At 50.2% G+C, this 23,015-nt stretch overlaps 1 protein-coding gene across 4 annotated transcripts in view; it reads right to left on the bottom strand.

The window, feature by feature from the left end:
- The window catches only part of UPB1 (beta-ureidopropionase 1), a 32,340-nt gene extending 12,979 nt beyond the window's left edge, over positions 1-19,361 (bottom strand). For all 4 annotated transcript variants that reach the window (XR_014017274.1, XR_014017275.1, XM_081251831.1 and 1 more), the window contains exons 1-6: positions 19,227-19,361; positions 13,467-13,638; positions 12,019-12,106; positions 5,764-5,858; positions 2,407-2,568; positions 640-809 (exon numbers count right to left, since the gene is read on the bottom strand). Coding sequence is in view for 2 of the 4 variants with exons in the window: in XM_081251831.1 (XP_081107957.1) it covers positions 640-809; positions 2,407-2,568; positions 5,764-5,858; positions 12,019-12,106; positions 13,467-13,638; positions 19,227-19,330 (791 nt within the window). In the remaining 2 variants the exon portion in view is untranslated. The remainder of the gene's footprint in view (positions 1-639; positions 810-2,406; positions 2,569-5,763; positions 5,859-12,018; positions 12,107-13,466; positions 13,639-19,226) is intronic.
- Positions 19,362-23,015: the final 3,654 nt, after the last annotated feature.

Here is a 23,015-nt window from a genome sequence, read left to right as displayed (position 1 = left end):
TCTTATTCAGTGAGGGGCCCCGGGCTTGCCCAGGAGCTCAGGGCTGCCAGGCCCACCCTCTACCCTGGTCACAACAGCTTTATCTACTCAGAGGTGAGGTTAACACCCAAACACGGGTTCTGTGTTATCAGAAGGAAACACTTGGTTCGCTAAAAACAGGTTTCAGAGCCACCTGACTGATGTCTTAAGGACCCTCTCAGCTCCGACCCATTCTCTCGTCGGGGTGTCTGCCCTCCCTGCTCCGGACTCTGCAGACAGGAGACTTAGGACTCCTCATTCGTCACCCCACCTCCCAACCCCCCAGGAGCACAGCAGTGACAGGAGGGGGAGCTGAAGCTGGCCAGATACCTCCGATGCTCCAGACCCCTTAGAAGGGGAGCTTTTCTGAATCCTGTCAGCGATGGGGGAGATGATAATTACCTGAGACACCATCGTAGCCAAGGATGGTATTTTACAGTACAGCACAGCTCTTTAGGAGGGATCGTAATTGACACTCGGAGGATTTTTTTCACGGAAAAGTTGGCACCATCCCAGGGTTCAGATGACCTGGTGGTCGCACCTGCCTGCTGTTTCCCAAACCTGCCTCCGTGCCCTGCAGCCTGCCCCTAGAGCCCTCCCAAGTCCCTTGTGCCAAGTGACCTGAGCTCTCCGGTGGTGGCCGAGGGGTTGAAGATGACCTCAGCACCGTTGATGCTATACATGAGCCAGTTGAGGGGGTGGTGCCGCCCGTAGCAAATGTTCACGGCGATCCTCCCGAACTGAGTCTGGAACACGGGGTGGCCCAGGTTTCCCTCCATGTAGTATGTGGACTGGAAGACAAAGGGTCATGTATGGATGCCTCTGCGCTGTCAAGTTTCCCTTTCCTTAAACTTGACAGAAAAATGAAATGTCACCCATACTCCAAAAGGGATGCTCCTGGTATGACTCTACTGTAAGTTCCAAAATTTCAATCCACTTAAAAAAAATCCCAAAATCTGAAAACCTAGACACAATAACAGCAAGCTGACCCAAGGGGGAATCACTGTGGCTTGAGCACTTACCCACAGTTTCTTTTGTGGCATGTTAAAAAGTCCCCAAAGCAACTTCCCACAGTATTTCAAAGATAAACTTGGTGAGGTTTCAATCATGGTACAACTAGAGGCTGAGGTGTGTGGTCAGTGTTAACACAAGTTGGTCAATGTCCTCACCAACCACCTGTTCCCATCAGAAGGTTAGAACTGAAGGGACGGGGGCTCGTCCAGAGCAGCTCTTACCCTGCTTGGGGGCACACCATAGCCCAATGGACACAGGACCTGCCCAGCTAACGAAGGCCAATATGAGACTAGAATCCCACTCTGAAAGTCCTCTTCTCCACAAAGCTCCCTGGGCACCCTGCCTGGGGTCAAGGATGTCCCTGCGTGGCAGGCAGGTGGGACACAGTCCTGCCAACCCTGCCTCTCCGCCTGCCCCCTTGGGGTGCTGGTCAGGGTCTCACACAGATCTGCTTCCTGCCTTTTGCCTCCTCCCATTAATTTCAAAATTCGTCAGAGGCGGGCAGCAGCCAGGATGCTCACACAGGGTGGACGCCAGAGCAGATCCTGGCGTGTGGAGAAAAGCCCGTCACTATCTGTGGGGAGCTAAAGATTAATCCCAGGGTAAACAGGTGAGGGGCACGTCTTCCCGCCCTCACCTCCTGCTGTCACTGGGGAATGCTGGCTTCTTCTTTCTCCCCAGAGGGCCTTGGCTATCTCTGCACATCCTTTCTCGCCTGCCTGACCAGCCTGAGAGTGGCTGGGACCCCCACAATCAGGGAGGGCGGCAAAGGATGGGGATATCACATCCTGAACAACTGTACTTACTGCAGATCAAGTTCAGACTTCATATCTTAGGCATTAGGTGGAGTCCATTTCCCTCCTTCAAACATCCACCTCCTTCCACCTACACACCCATGATGGGCATTAACTGACCAGAACAGCTTCCCTGACTTACAGCCTGATTATGGGCACCAAGCCCCAGCTAACACACCTGTGCACAGACGCACATTCCTCGCTGTCACCTGACACGTGGACATGGCTGGCTCAGACCCCACGGGAGCCATGGACAAGGACCTCTCCCCACCAAACAAGAACTAGACTGTGACGGATGAGGAGCTCAGGGCCTGAACGGGGCCACGGGAATCATTTCACGCTTGTGCACTATTGATTTTGGTTTTAATTTGTATACGACTTACTTCAAAGAAAAATTCCAGGAAGCCAAATCAGGTTATATTTTTTTAAAAAATAGCCCTCTGCGCTAAAGGCGTTTGGGACTCACCGGGAATCCCACTGCATCCCATCCACCTGTGTTATGCAGTGCAGTGCAGGGAGGCCCCCAGCGCTGTTGCCACACCGTGCTGCAGCTGCGCTGGTCATCCGAGGGGCAGCTCACCTCATTGAAGTCACCCACTCTGGGGATGTGGTTTTTCCTCGTCTTGCCCAGGACGGCTCCAGAGTTGGAGATCACCACGGCTGTGTTCCACAAGATGTCCCCATGCTCCGTGTCTCGCTCCAGGATGGGGGACACCACCACCATGTCATGCTTCCTCGCCAGCTGGAAAAATGAGCACGGCACAGTCCTATTTTCAAATCAAGTGTCATACATTTTTATGGAAGAATCTAATGGTCCTCCTAGATAGCTAGACGGGGTTCTGAGCTCTCCCTGCATCTATTCCTTGAAGACTAAATGCCAGCGTTGTCCTGACGCCCAAGCTTAGCTAAATAGGAACCAGCATCGTCCTTGTGCACTGTTGGTGGGAGTGTAAAAACCGTACAGCTGCTGTGGAAAACAGTAAGGCGATTCCTCAAAAATTAAAAACAGAACTACTGTATGACTCCATAATGCCAGTTCTGGGTATATACCCAAAATAACTGAAATTAGTCTTTTTTCTCTTTCTGATACAAGTGAGAATAATAATTATTTATTCATTCACTTTACCGTTTACTATATGCCACGTTTGTGCGAACAGGTGAAATGCATTCTCTATTCTTAAGCAGTCTAAACTTAAATAATTCTAGTCAGAATTAAATCACTTGAAATTTCAATTAGCCTAGCAACCCTAATGAGAGGGTGTATGGGTTATATCAGGATTTCTGAAATATTGAAAATAGCCCTGGGGACCTTTTTAGTGTGGGTAAGGCTGATTTCCTAATTCTAAAGGGTGCACAGAGAGCTAAGTCTTTTGTTTTCCAATGCTGTGAGCCCTGTACAAAGATCACAGACCCTACAGTACAAATAAAATAAAAGCAAGACTTAATGCCACTTCCCACAGACCTTCAGATCCAGAGGCAATAACAAGACAAAACAAAAAAGAAGGTAACAAGCGTTGACAAGGATGTGGGGAAACAGGAACCTTCATAAACCGCCAGCGGGAATGTAAATGATGCCGCATTCCTGGCGGAGTTAAACACAGTTACCATAGGACCAGCAACCGTGCAGAAAAGTAGACTTTCACACCGATGTTCTGAGCAGCACTATTCACGACAGCCAAAAGGTGGAAGCAACACAAGCATCTAAATAAATCGTGGTGTATACATGCAATGGAGTATTATTCAGCCTTAAAAAGGAAGGAAATCCTGGCCTATGGATGACATGGCTGTCATCCCTGACATGGATGAACCTGACAACGTTATGCCAAGTGAAATCAGCCAGGCGCAAAAGGACAAACACTGCAGGAGTGCACTCATGTGAGGCATCTAAGCTAGGCAAATTCATAGAAACAAAGTGGAACGTCAGGCACCAGCAGCTGGGGATGGAGGGGGTCATTCCATGGGTGGAGGGTTTCAGATTTACAAGATGACAAAGTTCTAGAGGTTTGCTTCACAACACTGTGAAGATACTTAACATGACTGACCTGTACACTTAAAAATGGTTAAGATGATTAATTTTATGTTATGTGTTTTTTACCATAATAACAAAGAAAAAAGGGATTTCCCTGGTGGTCCAGTGGTTAAGACTGCGCTTCCATGGCAGGGGGTGTGGGTTTGATCCCTGGTTGGGGAAATAGGATCCCACATGCCACGTGGCACAGCCAAAATAAATAAAATAAAATAAAATAAAATAAATCATATGTCTCATCTATACAAAAAAAAACCCCAGAACCAAACCAAACATAACTCTTGACACCAAATTCCTTTTGTCTCAAATAAGAAGTTCAGGATCTGGTGACCAGGATGAGCAGCCCCAGCTGGTCATTTGTCATCAGCTCTTACCAGCCCGTTGCTACTTCTGACCTTAATGACAGAACAGAGGGATGGCATAGCGGGCAGAAGGGGATGCTACGAGCCACGTCGGGGCAGCTGTGGTCCCGGGGCCCTCGATGCAGACAGGGGTCCCCTGGAACCAGCTCATCCCCATCCTCCCTTTGCTCTTCCTTCCTCCCACCCTGGTTCAGGCACGCCATCTGCAGTCACTTCCTGCCTCGTAGCACAGAATCAACAGTCTGGTGGCTGAGAACAGGGATGTTTGGAATCACAACTCAGTATTGATAGAATCACTATGATTACAGTTCTGCTCCAAAAGCCCCTAAGTATATGTAGAAAGTCTGAAATGGGACATTGGAGAAATGAAAGGAGTTATTTTTTTCGAGGTGAGAATAAGCATAAGTCATCATTCGTAACCTCTTGGAATGTCATTGGGGTTTTCTGGATGACCGCTTTATTAAGATACAATTCACGGAGCATAAAGTCCATTCTTTCAAAGTGTGCCATTCAGTGGTTTTCAGTACATTCAGAGTTGTGCAACCAACACCACAAACTAATTTTAGAACATTTTCAACACCCCAAGTGGAAACCCTGTTCCCATGAGCAGTCACTCCCCATCCCCTCTCCCCGCCCAGCCCCTGGCAACCACTAATCTGCCTTCTGCCTCCAAGCATTTGCCTATCCAGGACATTTCATATAAATGGGATCATAGAACATGTATTATGAGGTTTTAATATAGAAAAAGGAAGCCCAGTTTCTACACTGATGAGACGGGCCATGCAGAGATGCTTCCATAACTCAGGCGAACAGCAAGTGGGGTAGCAGAGCTCTGGACACAGACTCGACCTTGACCTCAGTCCCCGAGTGCCAGCGCCGCACTTGCCAGCTGCAGACCCTACTACGGGAGTCATCTCCAGGACACCCTCCGTGGGCTGCAGCCCCCTCACTTAAAAAGCCATTAAGGGCCCTTCTGGCTCTGAAACTCTGATTTTAAGTGAAAGTACACTAGGTACTTCCCTGGTGGTGCAGTGGTTAAGAGTCCACTTGCCAGTGCAGGGGACATGGGTTCAAGCCCTGGTCTGGGAAAATCCCACATGCCGCACAGCAACTAAGCCCGTGCGCCACAACTACTGAGTCTGCGCTCTAGAGCCCACGAGCCACAACTACTGAAGCCCAGGTTCCTAGAGCCCGTTCTCCGCAACAAGAGAAGCCACCGCAACGAGAAGCCTGTGCACCGCAACAAAGAGTAGCCCCCGCTCGCCACAACTAGAAAAATTCTGCGCGCAGCAACAAAGACCCAACACTACCAAAAATAAATACATAAATAAATAAATTTATTTAAAAAAAAAAAGAAAGTACACTAAAAAAAGGGGGGGAGGGGCAGTAAATAGTCTTCTCTATTCTCACCCAGGAAAGCAAGAGCCAAATGGGTGTGTTTTCCACAGAGAAGGGCCACCCCTGGCAGCTGCGGCCTCTCTTTGTGACCTGTCCGTGTTTGGTCGCTGCCAGAGGTTAGTTAACAGTTAAAGGTAGGTTAACATCCTACCTCTTGACAGAACTTGGTGGTGGGCCCGTCCTCTGCTGACTCGGCAAATTCCGTCCATGGAAGCTTCTCTCTCGTACAGAAAGCAAAGGGCATAGCTGTGGAGAGGAGAAAGGTCAGAATCACATCCAAGCTCATGGTCTCTGAGGGGGGGTCCTTGGCCTGGTGGGGGAGGGTTTCCACAGGAGACCCCAGCCCCAAGAGCCTTGGTCTGCCTTCTGAGGCCCATCCCTGGCTGTGGGGATGCCTCCCCTTTAGGCTTCATGGCAGAATAAGAGGCGAGGCCAAATGTCCTTCCTATGGTCTTAAAAACACTTGCAGCAGAAATCTGAACAGATACATGCACACCCACGTTCATAGCAGCATGATTCACAACAGCCCAAAGATGGAAATGACCCAAGTGTCCACCAGTGGACAAATGGATTAACAAAATGTGGTCCATCCATTAGATGGAATATTATTCAGCCTTAAAAAGGAAGGAAAGTTTGACACTTGCTACAACATGGGTGAACCTTGAAGACATTACGCGCATTGAAATAAGCCAGACACAGAAGGACGAGTGCTATATGGTTCCACTTACATGGGGGACCTAGTATAGGCACGTTCACAGAGACAGAAATTAGATGGTGGGTGCCAGGGGCTGGGGGAGGGGAGAATGGGGAGATGTTGTTTAAGGGGGACAGAGTGTCAGTTTGGGAAGATGCAAAGGTTCTGGAGATGGATAGTGGTGATGGTTACACAATAATGTGAATGTACTTAATGCTACAGAACTGTGCACTTGAAAACGGTTAAAATGGTAAATTTTACATTATGTCTATTTTACCACAATTTTAACAATACATATATATGTTAAAAATTTTTTGCAAAAGGTACAGCCAGAAACTGTTCCCAACCAGCAGATCCCGAGCTGCTGGCCAATCTGCTGGTTGGTTAAGAGAACAACAAAGGCTCCTTGGGGACAGTGTCAGAGGGCCACCGAGGATGGCGCTGGGATCCTCACACATCACCATAGGAATGTTCATCCTCCCAGGGACTGAGGCTTGCTCAGGAACAAGAAAAGCCATTCATTTAATGACACCATCAGAAGTTTGGGAACCACTGGGTAGGCTGAGCACTCCCCAAGGATAAAAGCATTATTTCTGTGACCTCTGGCTAGATGCCACCATCTAGGGGGCTAATTCAATAGGAAATGTCATTAACTCACTGATTTTTGTTTGCTTAAAAAAAAAAGCAGGTACATATACATGCAGTAACAATTCAAAGAACGCCATGCACACCAGATTCTCAACGGCAGTTTCCTTTGTGGGGTGGAGGGGGCTGCGATGGGGGTAGGCACCAGGTACCTCTGGCTGAGTGTGTCCCACTGCTCGACAGCCTCGGCCACATGCATCCACACCCGCCAGTCTGATGCTGTGAGCTGGGATCTCATTGGGATTAGACATGCGTTTCCCGTGTTTCTCCAGTGAGGTGGAGTACCTGGCCACATGGTTGCTGGCCTTTCTGGATTCATCCTCCAGATGATCTTGTCCGTACCCTTTGTCCACTTCCTGCTGAGCTGTTTGTCTTTTTCTTTTTGATTTGGAGTACTGAATTCCTTGTTTGGACCAATTCCGCATACAGTTGGCCCTCTGCATCTGCGGGTTCTCCCAACAGCAGGCGGAAAATATTTGAAAAAAAAATTCCACAGAGTTCCGAAAAGCAGAACTTGAATTTGCCACACACGGGCAACTATTTAATTGGCATTTACACTGTATTATGTATTACAAGTAACCTCCAGATGATTTAAAGATTTAAAGTATACGGGAGGATGTGCATTAAGTAACATGCAAATACTACACTATTTTATATAAAGGACTTGAGCATCCCTGGATTTTGATCTCTGCAGGGTTGGGGGTCCTGGAACCAATCTCTGTAGATACCGAGGGATGACTGTACTCTTTAGATCTTCCTCCTCCCAATAACCCAAGTCCATTTCTTTTAGGAGGATTAGCCTAACAGATGTTTCCAGATGCTTGCTACTGTTCTGGTCACTCTGAAACTCAGAGTGCAGGGAAGGTTTGTAGGAAGCTGTGTGATGTGGCTGGCGAGGATTACCTGGTTGCTGCATGGGTTGTGTGGCCTGTTTGGGGGTAATAATTGCAACCAACCTTTTCCAAACACGGGCCATGTGCCCAGCATGGTGCCAGGCCTGGTAATAGGCAGCATGTCCCCAATACCCCTGCGAAGTTGGTGTGACTCCTCATTTCACAGAGAAGAGAAGCATCAGCCTCCAGATTCCTTCCAGTCCCTGGAAGCCTGGTGCTATGATGGCACCACCACCATCTCAGCTGCCAGGGCGGTAGCCCATGGAGGCGGCTAAGTGGGCAGCAGCCTCTGCCAGCACCAGCCCAGGGGGCCTTGGCACCAAGATCAAGACTCCCCAGGCGCCATCGGTGAAGATGGATGAGCTATTTTAAGGAAGCCAACAAGAAAGCTGTTGATAACAAAGAACAATCCTTAATGACCGTTGTTCACTCTCAGCTTTCAGAGCATTAGGAGAGACTCAAATGCCCCAAGAGAATAAAACCTCCCTTTCCAATTTCATTTCAGCTTGCTAAGCGCTCCAAATTTCTCCATTTCCATTTTAATGGCTTCTTTTCCTGTTTTCACAACTGCTGTAAGGTAAACAAACTTTCAAAAGAAGCATGTGGAAGGGAGGTTGGGGGAGGTCAGCTGTGAAGTTCCAACTACAGTTTCCAAATTAGAGGGGAAGGGGGTTCCACATTCACTGAACCAACACTCCATGAGGCAGGCTCAGGCTTGGACCAGGCCCTGCCCTCAGGAGCTGCCAGCCAAGATGGGAGCTGAAAGGGAACCTGTGTAGGGGAGTCCCCAGGGCCCCCCCAAAGGAGGGGGTATCCGTGCTAGGCCTTGATGGATGTGCAGGAGTTTTCCTGATCCAAGAAAGAGAAGAAGTTGGTTAAACCATCCAATAAATATTTTTCAGTGTCTGTCATGTACCAAGGATTATTCAAGCCACTAAAGATAAAATCTGGGTAGGGGAAAGAATAAACAGAATGTGGTCCATCCAAACAATGGAATATTATTCAGCCATAAAAAGGAAGGACACTCTGACACATGCAACAACACAGACGGACCTTGAAACCATGATGCTCAGTGAAATACGCCAGACACAAAACGCCAAATACTGTAGGATTCCACTTACATGAGGCCCCTAGAGTAGTCAAATTCATAGAGACAGAAAGTAGAATAGAGGTTATCAGGAGTGGAAGAGGAAGGGGAGTACAGAGTTTTGGCTGGAGATGATGAAAAGGTCTGGGTATAGATGGTGATGACAGTTACATAATTTTGCAAATGTATTTAATGTCGCTGAATTGTACACTTATCAATAGTAATAGTATGCATATTTTACAATTAAATTTTTTTAATGTTAAAAAAATAGAGGTGGGGATTGGGGTGGGAAAAATAAATACCACCGAGGCACTGATCACATGGAGATTATAGTCTAATGGAAGAGGCAGACAAATCAAAAGCATCACACAAGAGTATACGTATAATGAGAAATGTGAAGAACGTGATGAACTTCTGGGTACAGGTGGCAGATGGGACGCACTCCTTTGCTCTTTCCTGAAACCCCATTAAATGAGAGTAAAGGGTTTTTTGTGTACAGGTATAAACCCACAGGGATGGGGCATGAGCCAGGAACAAAAACAACAAAACATGGGAGGCTGGAGAGCTGAGGGAGGCGGGAGATATCTTAGTGAATCTGAGAATACTGAGTCCCCTCCGCAGTGGAGGAGGCCAGGAAGCACCCCACTCTCCATCACAGACCCCTTGAAAGCTCAGGAGCCAGAGGCACCATGCAGCTCTGAAGGTGGGGACGCAGGGAGGGGCGACAAATAAGTAGGATTGGTCAAAAGTCTACTTAAGAAGCAGTTAGATCCCTTCTCCACTCCAAGAGGCTGGGTTGAGCCTCTCCCACCCCAGCTAGAGGCTCACTCTCTAGAGACAGTTAAACAGAGGATCTCTGGCCTTGGGGAATCCAGGACAAAGGTGAGTGGAGTGATAAAAACAAAGGGATTGACTAAACATAAGCATACTGGACTCCTGTCCTTTCCTCTTGGCAGGAGATTAGATGAATTTTCTCTGGGGAATCTGACCAGCCTGAAAAGAATGACCCAAAGATACTACCATAGGCGATTTCCTAACAAACAGCTAAACCCAGTCATCCTATAATGAAACTCAGTGGAGGAGCCCCTCCCACAAACTCAGAGCTTGCAATCAGCTTTTTAATCCCCAATTCTTAAAATATAAGTAATCGGGGCAGCAGCGGGGAGACCAACTTGGAGTAACTAGGAACCATGCAGGGAGAAAAAAAAATATTACTTAATATCCTTAGAGATAAGAGAAGATATTGTAACTATAAAACGAGAACAGGATGTGATAAAATAGAAAATTTCAGACCAAAAGAACTCTCATAAATTCAAAATATGACAGCAAAAACAAAAGACTAACTAGAAGTCTGAATGACAAATTAGATAAAATCTACCAGAAAATTGAACAAAAAGACAAAGAGATGAAAAATAGGCACAAATACAAAAGAAAATGAGGGATCCAGTCCAGAGTTCCAACATTCTAACAGCAAGGAGTATCAAAAAAAAGAGGAGAGAAAAAAGGGGAGAAAATCACGAATGAAACAATCTAAGAACATCTCCTAGATCTGAAAGACTCAAGTTTCTAGACTGTTAGAACTCACTGAAGTGTCTAGAAGGATGGATTAAAATAGATACACTCCATGGCACATCATTATGAAATTTCAAAGTACTGGAGAAGAAGAGATCCTACAACCTTCTAGGGGAAAACAGGCCATATACAATGGGGCATAAATCAAAATAGTCTTAGACTAGTCAACAACACCCAAAGCCAGAAGACATGGAGCAAAGTGTTCAAATTTCTGAAGGAAAATTGTTTCTAACCCAGAATTCTATACCCAACCAAACTATCCAGCAATATTTTCAGATGTGCAAGGTCTCAAACAGTCTACTCAACCAAAATGAGGGGGAAAAGCAAGAAAGAGGAAGCTGTGAGATAGGAGAAACACAAAAGCAAGGCAGAGGGACCCCCCCTGGATGATGGTGAAGGGAGTCCTGGGATGGCAGAGAGGGGGAAACCAATTCAGAGAAGAGCAGCCAGAAGGCTCTGTGACAGATTCCTGTGAGGAGATGAAACCAATAGACTACTTCATGTGTCTAAACCTCTTAGAGGGATTTACGAAACCAGCAGAAAGTTTGGGGTAGACTTTGTGGTAAGCATGTAGTAAACAAAGCAAACTGCAGGGAAAACAGAAAGCTATTCAGGGAAAGAAATCAAAGCGATTTCCTTTGAATCTTGGTAGCAAACGGACTGGGGACAGACCAGGAAGGGTGCATGTGCGTAGAGGGGGCAGGAGAGGGCAAAGGACTACACTGTCTCCTTCCATCATGGGAAGTCAATAAATGATGCAAAACTGAAAAATTAGGAAGCAGCAACACAAGCAAAGGTAAATTCCAAAAGAACCAGCTCAGAGAAGTAGCTGCCTCTGGGGAAAAGGATAGCTATTTTTTGGTAACAGACCTTGTAGACCCATTTAAATCTAAACCATGAATGTGTATAACTATGACAAAAAATAAAAATAAAATAAAGAGGTACAAGGTAGCAGGAGTATTTAATAGGGATGCAGCTTTACACAGGGAGGCAGGCTCTGAGCTGAGATCCGAAGGTCGAGCAGGGTTACAGGCCAGGGGAGAGGAATGCTCCAGCTCCAGCTCTGGCTCTGGGTGGAGGGAACAGCAGGCGCAGTGGCCTTGGGGGAGGGGAGTAAAGTATCAGAAGGTCAGGGCAGAGCCCGGCAGAGATGGGGAGGAACAGATGATGCAGTGCAGAGTTTTCATACAGATCTTTCCCAGAAGGTGTGGGCAGCCAGTTAGAAGGGGCCAGAGTGGAGGAGACCAGCTGGAGGCGATTACAGAAGCTGAGGAGATGCTGACATGCCTTGGATCAGGGCAGAGGTAAGGAGGTGAGAGGAAGGAGTAAACGGATTCAAGTTTGGGAGGAAGGCCGAGGCTCAGACGAGATACTGAGGCACGTCTGGGGTTCTGGGGTTGCTGGTGTTGTTGACAAAGAACCTTTCTATGGATGAGAAAAGAAAGGAGATTTTAAGAAATCAAGCAGCAGACACTCTCGGCAGGCAGCAGAGAAAGCGCCCCGAGAGAGACTTACTCCATGCTTCCTGGAAACAGATAATGTTGACTCCACACATGGCAGCCACCTCTACGATGGCCTCGATGCGTCTGTGCAGGGCAGTGACCTGGCAATTTAAACAGTGAGGATTAGTTGGTTGAGACCATCTTTAGAACTCAACCCCCACGTGGCCGGCTACAAGAGGACGAGGAGGGTGGGAGGTTCTGGTATGTTGGACTGTCTTTGGGTCCAAGTCTGCAGTCAAAGGTGGCGGTGCGGAGGCTCTGGGGCCCCACACACACTCAATGCTGCCTCACTCAGCCTCGGTTTCCTTGACTGGAGAATGGGGAGAACGCTGCCCACCTCGTGGGGTTGCTAAGAGGAGGATGTGAGGATGTGAGTGCTTACTGTGAGAGGGGCCACACTCAGTGGGCCCACCACACACCACAACCATCCCCTGGGTTAACTGCTCCCTCACCCCCTACCCCCCAGGACCCAGTCCACTTATGATGTCTTGCATCCGCAGCTTCGGGGACGCCTTGTCCTGCCACTTCTGTTCTCCCATGTGTATGGTGTCTTCCAATGACTCGCCTTTCCCAGCTGTGCCCTCTGCCAGAATGTGCTCCCTTTCCCCACCCAAAATTCCCCGGATGTGTTATCCACATCACGTGTTGCCCACAGAGGGGTAGCTCTTCCAGCAAGGGGCCGAGAATCGGGGTACCTGCATTCTCCCCGGCCTGCGTGTGTCCCTATGGTGGCACTGTTCCCATTGTGCTGTCACATTCCTCCACTGTCACTCCCATGACCCCATGAGCTCCTTGGGAGCAGTGTCCTCAAGTTCTCTGTGCTCAGCATGACGTCTGGCTCCCAGGAGACATTCAGAAGTGTTTGTTCAAAGACAAACCAGAGGAACCAGGCTGAAAACCCAGAGACCACAAATGCTTCCTGATGGACGCTCGGTCTCCCTCGAGGAACTGCGTGCACGGGGCCCCGCGGATGACTGCTCGGTGCCAAGCGTGCTTCTAGGCTCTGGGGGGTGGTGATGACAGCATCCCTGCCCCCCGATGACCTGACAACCTGGGCTGAGGAGACATATTCACAATCTGACCGATGTCTGGGGATCTTAGGATCCAGGCAGAGGGACACACGGTGGACAGATGGGTCCTGACTGGCGTGTGCTGGCAGGAGCCCGAGAGGCAGTTCCACGGAGAGCGCGTGAGCCACAGGGGCACCCTCCCAACTGGTAAATGGAACTTCAGCTCGATCACAGGAGAGGAAGTGGAAAGGAAGGTGGACAGAATAGTGAGGAGTGACAGGAAGGCAGAGAAAGGGTAGGAGCCAGAAGAGAAAGAAAAGCAAGAGACACGGCTGGAAGGAAGGGGGGGCCAGGGCAGAGCCGCTGGGCGACCATCCGGGAACAAGATCGAGTTCAAAACACAGAGCGGCCAGCTGCCCGTTTATGTATTTACAGTCAAAAGAGACCAAACCTGTTTCACCACAGGGGTGTCCGCAGGGAGGGGGGTTCTGTTCTGAACAAGCCCCATGCGCATGGTCCGGGGCCTCCTCTGCTGCTCCGCCACAGCCTGAAAGGCATAGCCCTGCAGCTCAAAGTCCCCTTTGGAGGCGGCTTCAAAAGCCCTGCTGGGCAGGTCGAGCTTCCTAAACAGGCAGGAAAGAGGGGACATGATCTGCCTGAGGTCTGCTGCATTTGATGACACTCCAGAGTCACTCCTCAGGCAGAGAAGAGGTGGGAGCGTCCCGGCAAGAAGGCCCAGGAGCCGGCCAGGGTCAGGGCCATGGCCACACGTGGGAAGCTGGGGAGGGGCTGGAGAATTGGGCCCAGTGGGTGGAGAACGGGCTTCCCTGGGGACTGGAGCTGGGAACGGCATGGTCTGGCTGGGCGGAGGAGGGCAGTGGGGAGGGGGCAGCAGGGAAACTAGTCACAAGGTTGATGCTGGAGCTGCTGAAATCGGCGGGGTGGGGTGGGGGGGTGGCGGGAATTGAAGTCTCAGCAGGCAGCACAGGAAAGAGGGAACAGATTCCCAAAAATGTCTGTGGACTAGAGTCAGAGGACCGTGCTGAGCCTGGGGGCTGCGGCAGGTCGTGATGAGATAAAGGAGCTGTTGAGAAGGAGTCTGGGAGCCGGCTAGGAAGACGGGCCAGGACGACAGCAGGACGGAGGGTCCCGTGGCCATTTGCCACTAAGGATTACAAGTCTTTGGTGACCCCCCCCCACCCCATCCTGTCCTGCTTCCCGCCAGGGGAGAGGGCAGCTCCTTGCCCAATGCTGGGTGAGCGTGGCGGGGCCCAGATGTCCAGACCAAAGGCTGAAGGGCTCATCCCTGTTTGTGATTTATTAACAGAGGCAAGTGGATTATTTATAAAACCTCCCACCAAAGTGACCATGGACCACATGGCCCATTTTGTGCCTGGCCCAGGGGTGAAACCCACAGGGGCATGGGACAGGGCCCCCAGCCAGGAAGGCCTTACCACCTAGGGGCACAGTGGTTATGAAATACGCAGAGAATGCATCAAAAAATAACCTGACAACCATTATCTAATAATATTTCTCTCCTACTCTAAACCACTTTCTTAAAGACATTCCTTTCAAAATCACAGCCCTGTCAGCCTGAGCCCCCTGCCACCGCCCCCTGCCAGGCAGTTTCCCTGTGATGGCCCTGACAGCTCGGAGTTGGGTTCCGCCCCTGACAATCAGCCTGCTTTTCAACTAGTCAGGGTTCCGTGTGCTTCAGCAGGTTAGAAATAGCAGCAGTGCCCACACTGTGCCTCTTGTTGCCATGACTGCCTCAGAGACAGTCCCCCACCTGCAGGCGGACGCCCCCACTCCCCCGGACAAGTCACCATGGTGGCCAGGACAAGAAGGAGGGCCTGGGGGCCGGCTGCCCTTGGGAGTGGTCCTGGTAGGCTGTCCTCAGCCTGCACAGTCAACCAGGAAGACATCAGGTGGAAAAGCTCGCCTCAGGTTTGCAAGCCGAGCTGTAACCATCACCTGGAAGGGGTCCTTCTTCCTCTGGCTAACTCTCCCCACCCACTGACTGCAGCTTTCAGCTCTCCCCACATTTCTACCTTCAACACTCAGCCCCCTCATTCCACGATGCTCGACCTCCCTGCCTCCATTCCCATCCCTGCCCACAGCTCCCTGCACACACCGGTCCCCTAGGCCATGAAGGCCAGGCCTCCACTGCCTTCTGGGCTCTTCTACGTCTCCCCAGCACCCCCCACTGTCTGGCCACTACCTGAAGGTTTCCCCGCCCTCCAGTTACCCTGGCATTCCTTCACCCAATCTCGCCTGCTTCATCCTGGAGAACCCAACTGGCCCTTGAGCCCCATTCTCTAACCATGTGCTGTGTCCACCAAAGGCTTGGCTCAAGGATGTGGTGTGGCACCGACCAGCCGTGGTGGAGACCAGCAAATGGGCCACAACCTCACAAAGGGGGCTCCGTGCTGCCCCCAACCCTCCCTTGGTCCCCACAGTTGGCTCTTGCCCCTCTGCCCCTCATCCTGATACTAAGGCCCCCACCCTGGGGGCCTCACCTACAACTTCAAGGAGGAAAGCCCATCACTTCCTGTCCTGGCTCCACACATCCCCTGGCCTTTTCCCCGGGCACCCCCCTTTCCAGCGAGGTCAAGACAGACCTTGCCCAGGGGAGCCCAGCCCCAGCTTCTTTGGCAAGCTCTTGCTTCTACAACTTCTCTTTCCCCTCTAATGGCTCTTTACCATCAGCATTTTAAATAATTAAACCAGAGCTCTGTTACAAAAGAAGCACATGCTCATGGGGGGGAAAAATCAAACAGTGGAAAATGTAAAATGAGTTCCCCTCCGTCTCAGAACCTAGAGACAATCTCCTTAACAATGTCTTATGTATCTTTCCAATATTTTTCGATATGCGTGTGTGTTACACATACAAAGGTGTCCTTCTGTATGTTCTACTCTTCCATTTACATGCCTTTATTTTTTTTTTTGGCCGCGCCAAGCGGCATGTGGGATCTTAGGTCCCTGACCAGGGATCGAATCTGTGCCCCACTGCATTGAAAGCACGGAGTCTTAACCACTGGACCACCAGGGAAGTCCCTTCATGTCTTTTTCACTTAATGATATACCCACTTTGGACATCTCTCCCTGTCTCCTGCAGACCTGCCACATTCACCATGACAGCTGTTTGAGTCTCTCCCATTAAAAAACCAGGAAAAAAAAGAAAGAAGGGAAGCGTGCTCTACACAGGCCTCTCTTGTTCTGGAACCACCAGCGTACTGGTTGCTAAAGCCAGTGGACTCCCTGCTGTCCCCATCCTTACAGACCTCCTTGAGCCACCTGACACTCTGTCCCTGTCCCGATCAGCATCCTTGATACTGACCCTAGGGTCCCCCCCGCATCCTTACCTCTGGAGTCTACCACAAAATCTCCACCTCCTCTGCCCCTTTAACACTGGGACCCCCAGATTCCTACTCTGCACCCACTCCTCCACCTGGAATGACCATCTCTAGGACAATCCCAAACCCAGCCTCCCCCCACCCTGACGCCCACCTCTGCAGAATCTCTGTAGTGGGCTGACCTGTGGCCCCTCCAAAAGATATGTCCACCGTCCTAATGCTCAGAACCTGTGAATGGGACCTTATTTGGAAAAAGAGTCTTTCTGGATGTAGTTAAGGGTCTCAAGATAAGATCATCCTGTATTACCCAGGTGAGCCCTAAATCCAGTGATGGGCTAAGAAACGCCCAGAGGAGAGACACAGGGAGAAAAGAAGACCAAGTGAAGACAGAAGCAGAGATTGGAGCAATGCTGCCACAAGCCAAGGAACGCCAGAAGCCACAGAAACTAGAAAAGGCATGGCAGGATTCTCCCCCAGAACCTTTGGAAGACTGTATTCCTGCCAACATCTTGATTTTGTACTTCTGGTCTTCAGAACCATGATGTAGGACAACCACCAAAAGACAGAAAGTCCCTCGAGAGTAGGAACCGTGGCTAACTCATCCTTGTACCTCTAGTGCCCAAGTCAAAAATAAACAATAAACGTTTGTTGAATGAATAAATGTTTCTTGGTTCTGGCTGTCTTAAAACTGAGAGTTGATGTTCTCTGGGGATTTCATCTGTCTGGCACAGGCAAAGACCCATTTAGCTCATTCACTTAGCAAACATTTACTAAGCGTCATCTTTGTGTTGGGTGCAGCAATTATTGGGGTGGGAAGCTGGTCTTGTGTGGAGCAAAGGGGGAGTCCAGGGGAGGGGCTGAGGATTCAGGTCCATCAGGCATTCATAGAGGCAGCCATGACTGAGTCAGGCCATGAGAAGTGAACAGAAGAATTTTTAAATGACTAATTTTCTTTTCTTTTCTTTTTAATAAATTTATTTATTTATTTGTGGCTGCGTTGGGTCTGCTGCTGCGTGCGGGCCTTCTCTAGTTGCTGTGAGTGGTGGCTTCTCTTGTTGCGGAGCACTGGCTCTAGGCATGTGGGCTCAGTAGCTGTGGCTCGTGGGCTCTAGAGCGCAGGCTCAGTAGTTGTGGCACACGGGCTTAGTTGCTCTGAGGCATGTGGGATCTTCCCGGACCAGGGCTCAAACCTGTGTCCCCTGCATTGGCAGATGGATTCTTAACCACTGCGCCACCAGGGAAGTCCCTAAATGACTAATTTTCTATCTTCACTTTGCAGTCTGTTCATAGCCAAATCCCACTCAATCACAAGTACAAAGGTTTATACCCTAGAGGTGAAGCTTGGAAGGGCTCAGTTCTGGGTGGAACAGAACCAAGAAAAGGGAAAAGGAGAAAGAATGGAAAAGGGGAACCACTTACTCAGTTATTGTGAGCCAAGCCCCAGGAAGAGGCCTGGTGATCACTGATTAATGGAATTTGGCTTCCATTTTACCTCCCATTCCAATCCCTCCCCACCCTGGAGCGATCCAAATGTGCAAAGTCCCTTTTACAAGGCAGTCCTTACTCTGAGCTCTAGAATGGGTCCCAGCCAGTCCCCTACGTGGGAAACTTATTTCTATTTTCCTAAGACTCTCCCTGACACCCACGAGCTCTGTCTTTTCCCAGGGGAACATGCCCACCTCACCCTTAAACACCCTGAGACACACCCTGCTTCAGGACACCTTCTTTAGGAGCCTCAATTCTAAGAGGCTTCCCCCGTGACGAGCCTTTACACGTGCGGTGGGAAGCAGTAATCCAGCATGAGCACACTGGAGGGGCCTTGAAGGTCATCCAGTCCCGGGCACCCCTCTTTGGGTACAAAGAGCCCTTTTGGACAAATTTCTGTACCATGTCCACCCCGAAAGGCAGCTGTTCTACCTTTACCATCCACTAGCTGTGAAAACACCTGAGACTCTGAGGTCTGGCCTCCCTGCAGGAACTCCACATCAGCTGGTGGCTGGGAATCTCTGATCCAATCAACACCCTCCAGTTTCAGATGAGCAGATCAGGTTCCTGCCTCAAGGTCACTGCCACAAGGGCAGGGAGTGCGCAGTCTGGTTGGATTGGGGGAGCCCACAAATGGGCAAGAAAGTGGTGGGACGTTTAGTCAGGAGTTGCATGGGGTCAGAGTTTGCATTACGTTCTAAGGGCCGTGGGAATCCCTGATACAGTTTTAAGCAGGATATGATTTACATCTTCTGGTTGCTTTGAGAGAAGTGGACTGAAGAGAAACAAGAGTGGAAGGGGAAGTGTCTTCCAGCTCTGTATGCCCAGAGTCCAGCAGTGCACTGCCCTCAGAAAGTCCTAGTGATGCACACAGCTGGCTGGGAGTGGAAAAAATTTGCTCTGAGCATGGGAACTAACTCCTGTGGCTTGCCAGTGGGAAAAGTTCCTTCGCCAACCAGATTCAGAGGCCTCTCCCTCCAAGGGTCCGCCAGAGGCTGGGTCACTGCAGGAAGGAGGAGCTGGGGGCTCTGACAGGAGGTAATGACCTAGACAGACACCTAGAGGACAGGCCTGGCTCTGGGGAAGAAGCTGGTCACTGGAAGCTGGGAAAGAGAGTTGGGTGGTCACAGAGAAAGCACAAAGAGTAAAAACCGTCCCTTCCCTCTGGGCTTGTAAAGTTCACTCTCAGTTGTGCAACTCTGAGCTCCCAGAGCTGTCACATCTAGACCTCCTAGGGTCTCAGCTCGCCAATTCAGTACTTCACCACCGCCCTTGTAGAGCCCTTCAGATTCTGAAGCACTCTGTCTGGTCCCCCAGACCCACACCCGCTGGCCCCAAGGTCCCCCAGCTTCCCAGTCGAGGCCCCACACCTGGTCTCTTTGCCATAGAGAATGCGTTTGACCTCCTGCAGGTCTGCGAGTGGCAGATGCTTCTCCAAGCACCGCTCCAGCGACTCAAATCCAGCCCCGGCCATGGTTGAAGTCCGCACGTTTCTTTAGACGCAAACTGCCTGACGGACTTTGCCCCCAGGAAGAGGAACAGGAGGACGAGGCGGGAGCAGACAGCCAGGACTGCGCACGCGCTCTCCCCTCTACTCCAGCGCCCTCGGCCCCGGAGCGCTCACGTGGGGACACGCCCCCTCCTCACACATCAGCAGCGCGCCGCCAATCAGCGCCTCAGGACCTCGCGGGTGGCACCGCCCCTCACCCTTCCCGCCTCCTTCGGCACGCGCCGGCCACGCCCCCTCCACAAGGGACGCGGCGCTTCAGCGCTGTGGCTCCCACTGGCCCGGCTTCCTGACTGGCCGTCCGTCAGTATGCCAGCCGCCCTCGGAGGCCCTCGCTCAGGTGCCCGGGCCGCGTGCTTGTCTCTCGCCCTCCTCACCTCAGGTTTCCGCCCCGAGAGTCGGGACGGAGGATGCGGAGAAGCGGCGAGAGTGGCCAGGATGCGGCCTGCAGGACTGCGGCGGGCCTGAGGTGAACGGACTGTTGCGGAGCCTTCCCGTCAAGCCCTCAGGCTCCGGCGCAGCGCCCGGGACGCGGATGGAGGTACAGGACGAGCTGAGCCCCGGGCCGGAGGCCTCGCTGCTGCCTTCCGGGGCCTGGTTTCTGGAGTTGGGGGGCCGGGCCGCGCGCCCCCACCCAGGGACCCTCACGCCGTCGTGGGGCCAATACCACCGAGAGCGGTGCGGTCCGCGCGGGGCGGGCGGGCGGGTGGCTAGGTGTCCGCATGGGCTCCTGGGGGGGAGGGTTGGGGCCGCTGCCCAGAGGCCAGGGTGGGCCCCCCCGGCCCCCCTCCCCCAAGAACCCGAGGAGCCCCCGAGCCTGGCCCACCCGGCCTGACGGGGCAGGCGCCGGCAGGTTCAACCTGGTCAGCCACCTGCAGGCCCTGACACCTCAGACGCGGGGCTTCTGTTGCTTCTCTGTGGACCGGAATCCCGCTGCCGAGCGGGGTTGTTTAAACATCAGATAAGATGAACACACAGGGAGCCCAGAGTAGGTGCTGTGGGGCCCAAGGCTTTAGAGACGTTACAGAAGCCTCTCACGCACAGGTTTGGGTCATTGATTTAATGCATGTTCACGGGCAGTTTCCAGTATCTGATGGGGCCGCATTTCAAGAATGCAGACTTTGAAGGCTTGCTGTGTCTAAGGCTCCGAGATAAGGGCATTGCACAGACCAGCAAGACCTAGTACCTTTCCTCTGTGATTTAAGGTAGGGACAAACTTTGTAATTACTGCAGATTTAAATAATTCGGTGTGGAAACGCTATATTAGGTGCCGTGGAGCTCAGAGGATGGGGTGATTTCTGGCTTAGAAGGGGAAATCGTTTAAGGCCTCAAAGGAGAGCATTCATTGCCGACTCAAAATGCCTCAGAGGGAATTTGAACCCCCCTTCTTCCGCCGTGCTCTTGTCTTCTGTATGGTGTTTCCTAGTTTAGTTAATGGCCTTGTTGCCCACTCATTTGCTAAGCCTTTGGGAATCATCCCCAACTCCTCCATGTTCTTTTTTTCCCCCATGCAATCAAGTTCTGCTAAATTTATCTTCTGACTTTTGCTAAAATCCTTCCTTCTCCCACCTCATGCCTGCAATATGTCATCTTTTGCTTGAATTGCTGCCAGTCTTCTAACTTTACTCCCTACCTCTGATGTCTATCCTTAGTTGTCCCTCTAAAACTAACACCTTTTTTTTTTTTTTTTTTTTGCGGTTGCGGTACGCGGGCCTCTCACTGTTGTGGCCTCTCCCGTTGCGGAGCACAGGCTCCGGACACACAGGCTCAGCGGCCATGGCTCACGGGCCCAGCCGCTCCGCGGCATGTGGGACCTTCCCGGACCAGGGCTCGAATCCATGTCCCCTGCATTGGCAGGCGGATTCTTAACCATTGCGCCACCAGGGAAGTCCAAGGTGTTACTTTTAAATTCACAGTGTACGTTAATTTTAATCTTTAGGGAAGGTACTTAAGTTGCTGTGGACTCCGCTCATCAACATTTGGAAGATTTGAACGATTTTATGATAGTTGTTTGTGAGCTGTCCTTTCAAGGGCCATGACATGGAGACCCCATCTTCCTCTTTTCTCCTATGAACCAGAGGGGCTGCTTATGACCTCATTTAGCTTTACAGCACACAAAAGCTTTTGCCTCTTTTTGTCCCATTTGATTCTCGCAGTAATACTGTGAACTATGGGGCAGAAGTTCTTGGTATTTGTCAGATTTCCAAGTTAAACATTATATTTACTGGAAATGAAAATACAGGCGCCAATATTTCACTTATAGTCAAGGGCGAAAAGATCTTAAGTGACCCGATTTCTAGGAAACTTTCTAAAGGTCCAATGTCTGGGTTAACTTGTCCCTATATGGTGTTCCTTAGCTCAGAAGTCATAGTTCTTCTTTCTTTGCTAGGGTGTATTTTATTGTTTATATTATTATCCTTGTGTAGACTTTAAGTGGCTCACATGAAAGAGTTTCAGAATAATGCACTCAAGCTGCCTGAAAATGGATTTTGTAGCAGGGCAGGGCCAGCCCAGCCAAAATGGTGACATGGAATTTCATTGTCTCCTTTTGAGCAGTCTGAACTTTTGTCCCTTGTTTTTGCTTTGAGTCCCTTGCTTCTCCCCTAATGACTAATCCTGCCCATCCCTGCAAGGCCTTCTTTACTCCCAGTAAACTTTCATAGCCCATCTCTTTTTGTTTTTTTTTTTTGGCCGTGTGGCAATGTGGGATCTTAGTTCCCCGACCAGGGATTGAACTCGTGCGCCCCTGCATTGGAAGCGTGGAGTCTTAACCACTGGACCGCCAGGGAAGTCCCTCATAATCCATCTTAACGTTAGCTGAGCAACAATAAAATGCAGTGATCACCTCCATTTTAGTGGGGGAGATCCTACAGAAGGAACCTCTGATGATGAAAGTGTCAAGCATGAGAAAAAGCCCTGAGAGAAATATTTAAGTCAGGAGACCCCACCCCTCAGAAAACATTCAATGGCCTCATTTTTTCTGGAATATGACCTATCTGATACATCGTATACATTCCTATTGCTACTTATACATCCGTGTACAGGCTCTCACCATTTAAATTACTTCAACCAACTCATGATCAGTCTTCCTGCCTCCCAACTTCAGATTCCTCCTCAGCCTTGGTTCCCAGGGTGATCTGTTCTTCAGTGGCACTTCATTAGTTTAGGCCGAAGTCCTAGAGGGCATGGCATCAGGCCTCATCTCATGCTATAACTCTTCCCTGCCCATACTTTGGGCTCCAGCACTGTCAGACTGTTTCTAGTTGCACAAACCCTCCATACCATTTCATGCCTATGTCTTTGCTCGGCGGCTTTTTCACCTAGAAAATTCTCACCCAAACCTTAAGAATCATCAGGTGTCTCCTCTTCAATAAATCCTTTCCTGGCTCCTCAGCCTTGCTTGAGTTCTCACCTGTGTTTCCATAATATCGAATCTGTTAAGTTTCTTGAGGATAGAAGTATGACATGTCTTTAGACAAATGATTGTTGAAGCAAATTGAACACCACATCAATATTTATAAATGTTCATATAGTCATTTACTGGGTCCTTTTGTAGCTGTATATTTAGCCTGCTTTTTTAAAAAAATTAATTTGGCTGTGCCAGGTTTTGATGTGGCACATGGGACCTTTTAGTTGCGGCATGCGAACTCTT

This window comes from Mesoplodon bidens, assembly GCF_964165515.1.
Source record: "Mesoplodon bidens genome assembly, chromosome: 13".
Classification (NCBI taxonomy): domain Eukaryota; kingdom Metazoa; phylum Chordata; class Mammalia; order Artiodactyla; family Ziphiidae; genus Mesoplodon; species Mesoplodon bidens.
Note: the sequence above shows the minus strand (reverse complement) of the source record. Positions and strands in the feature narration are given on the sequence as shown.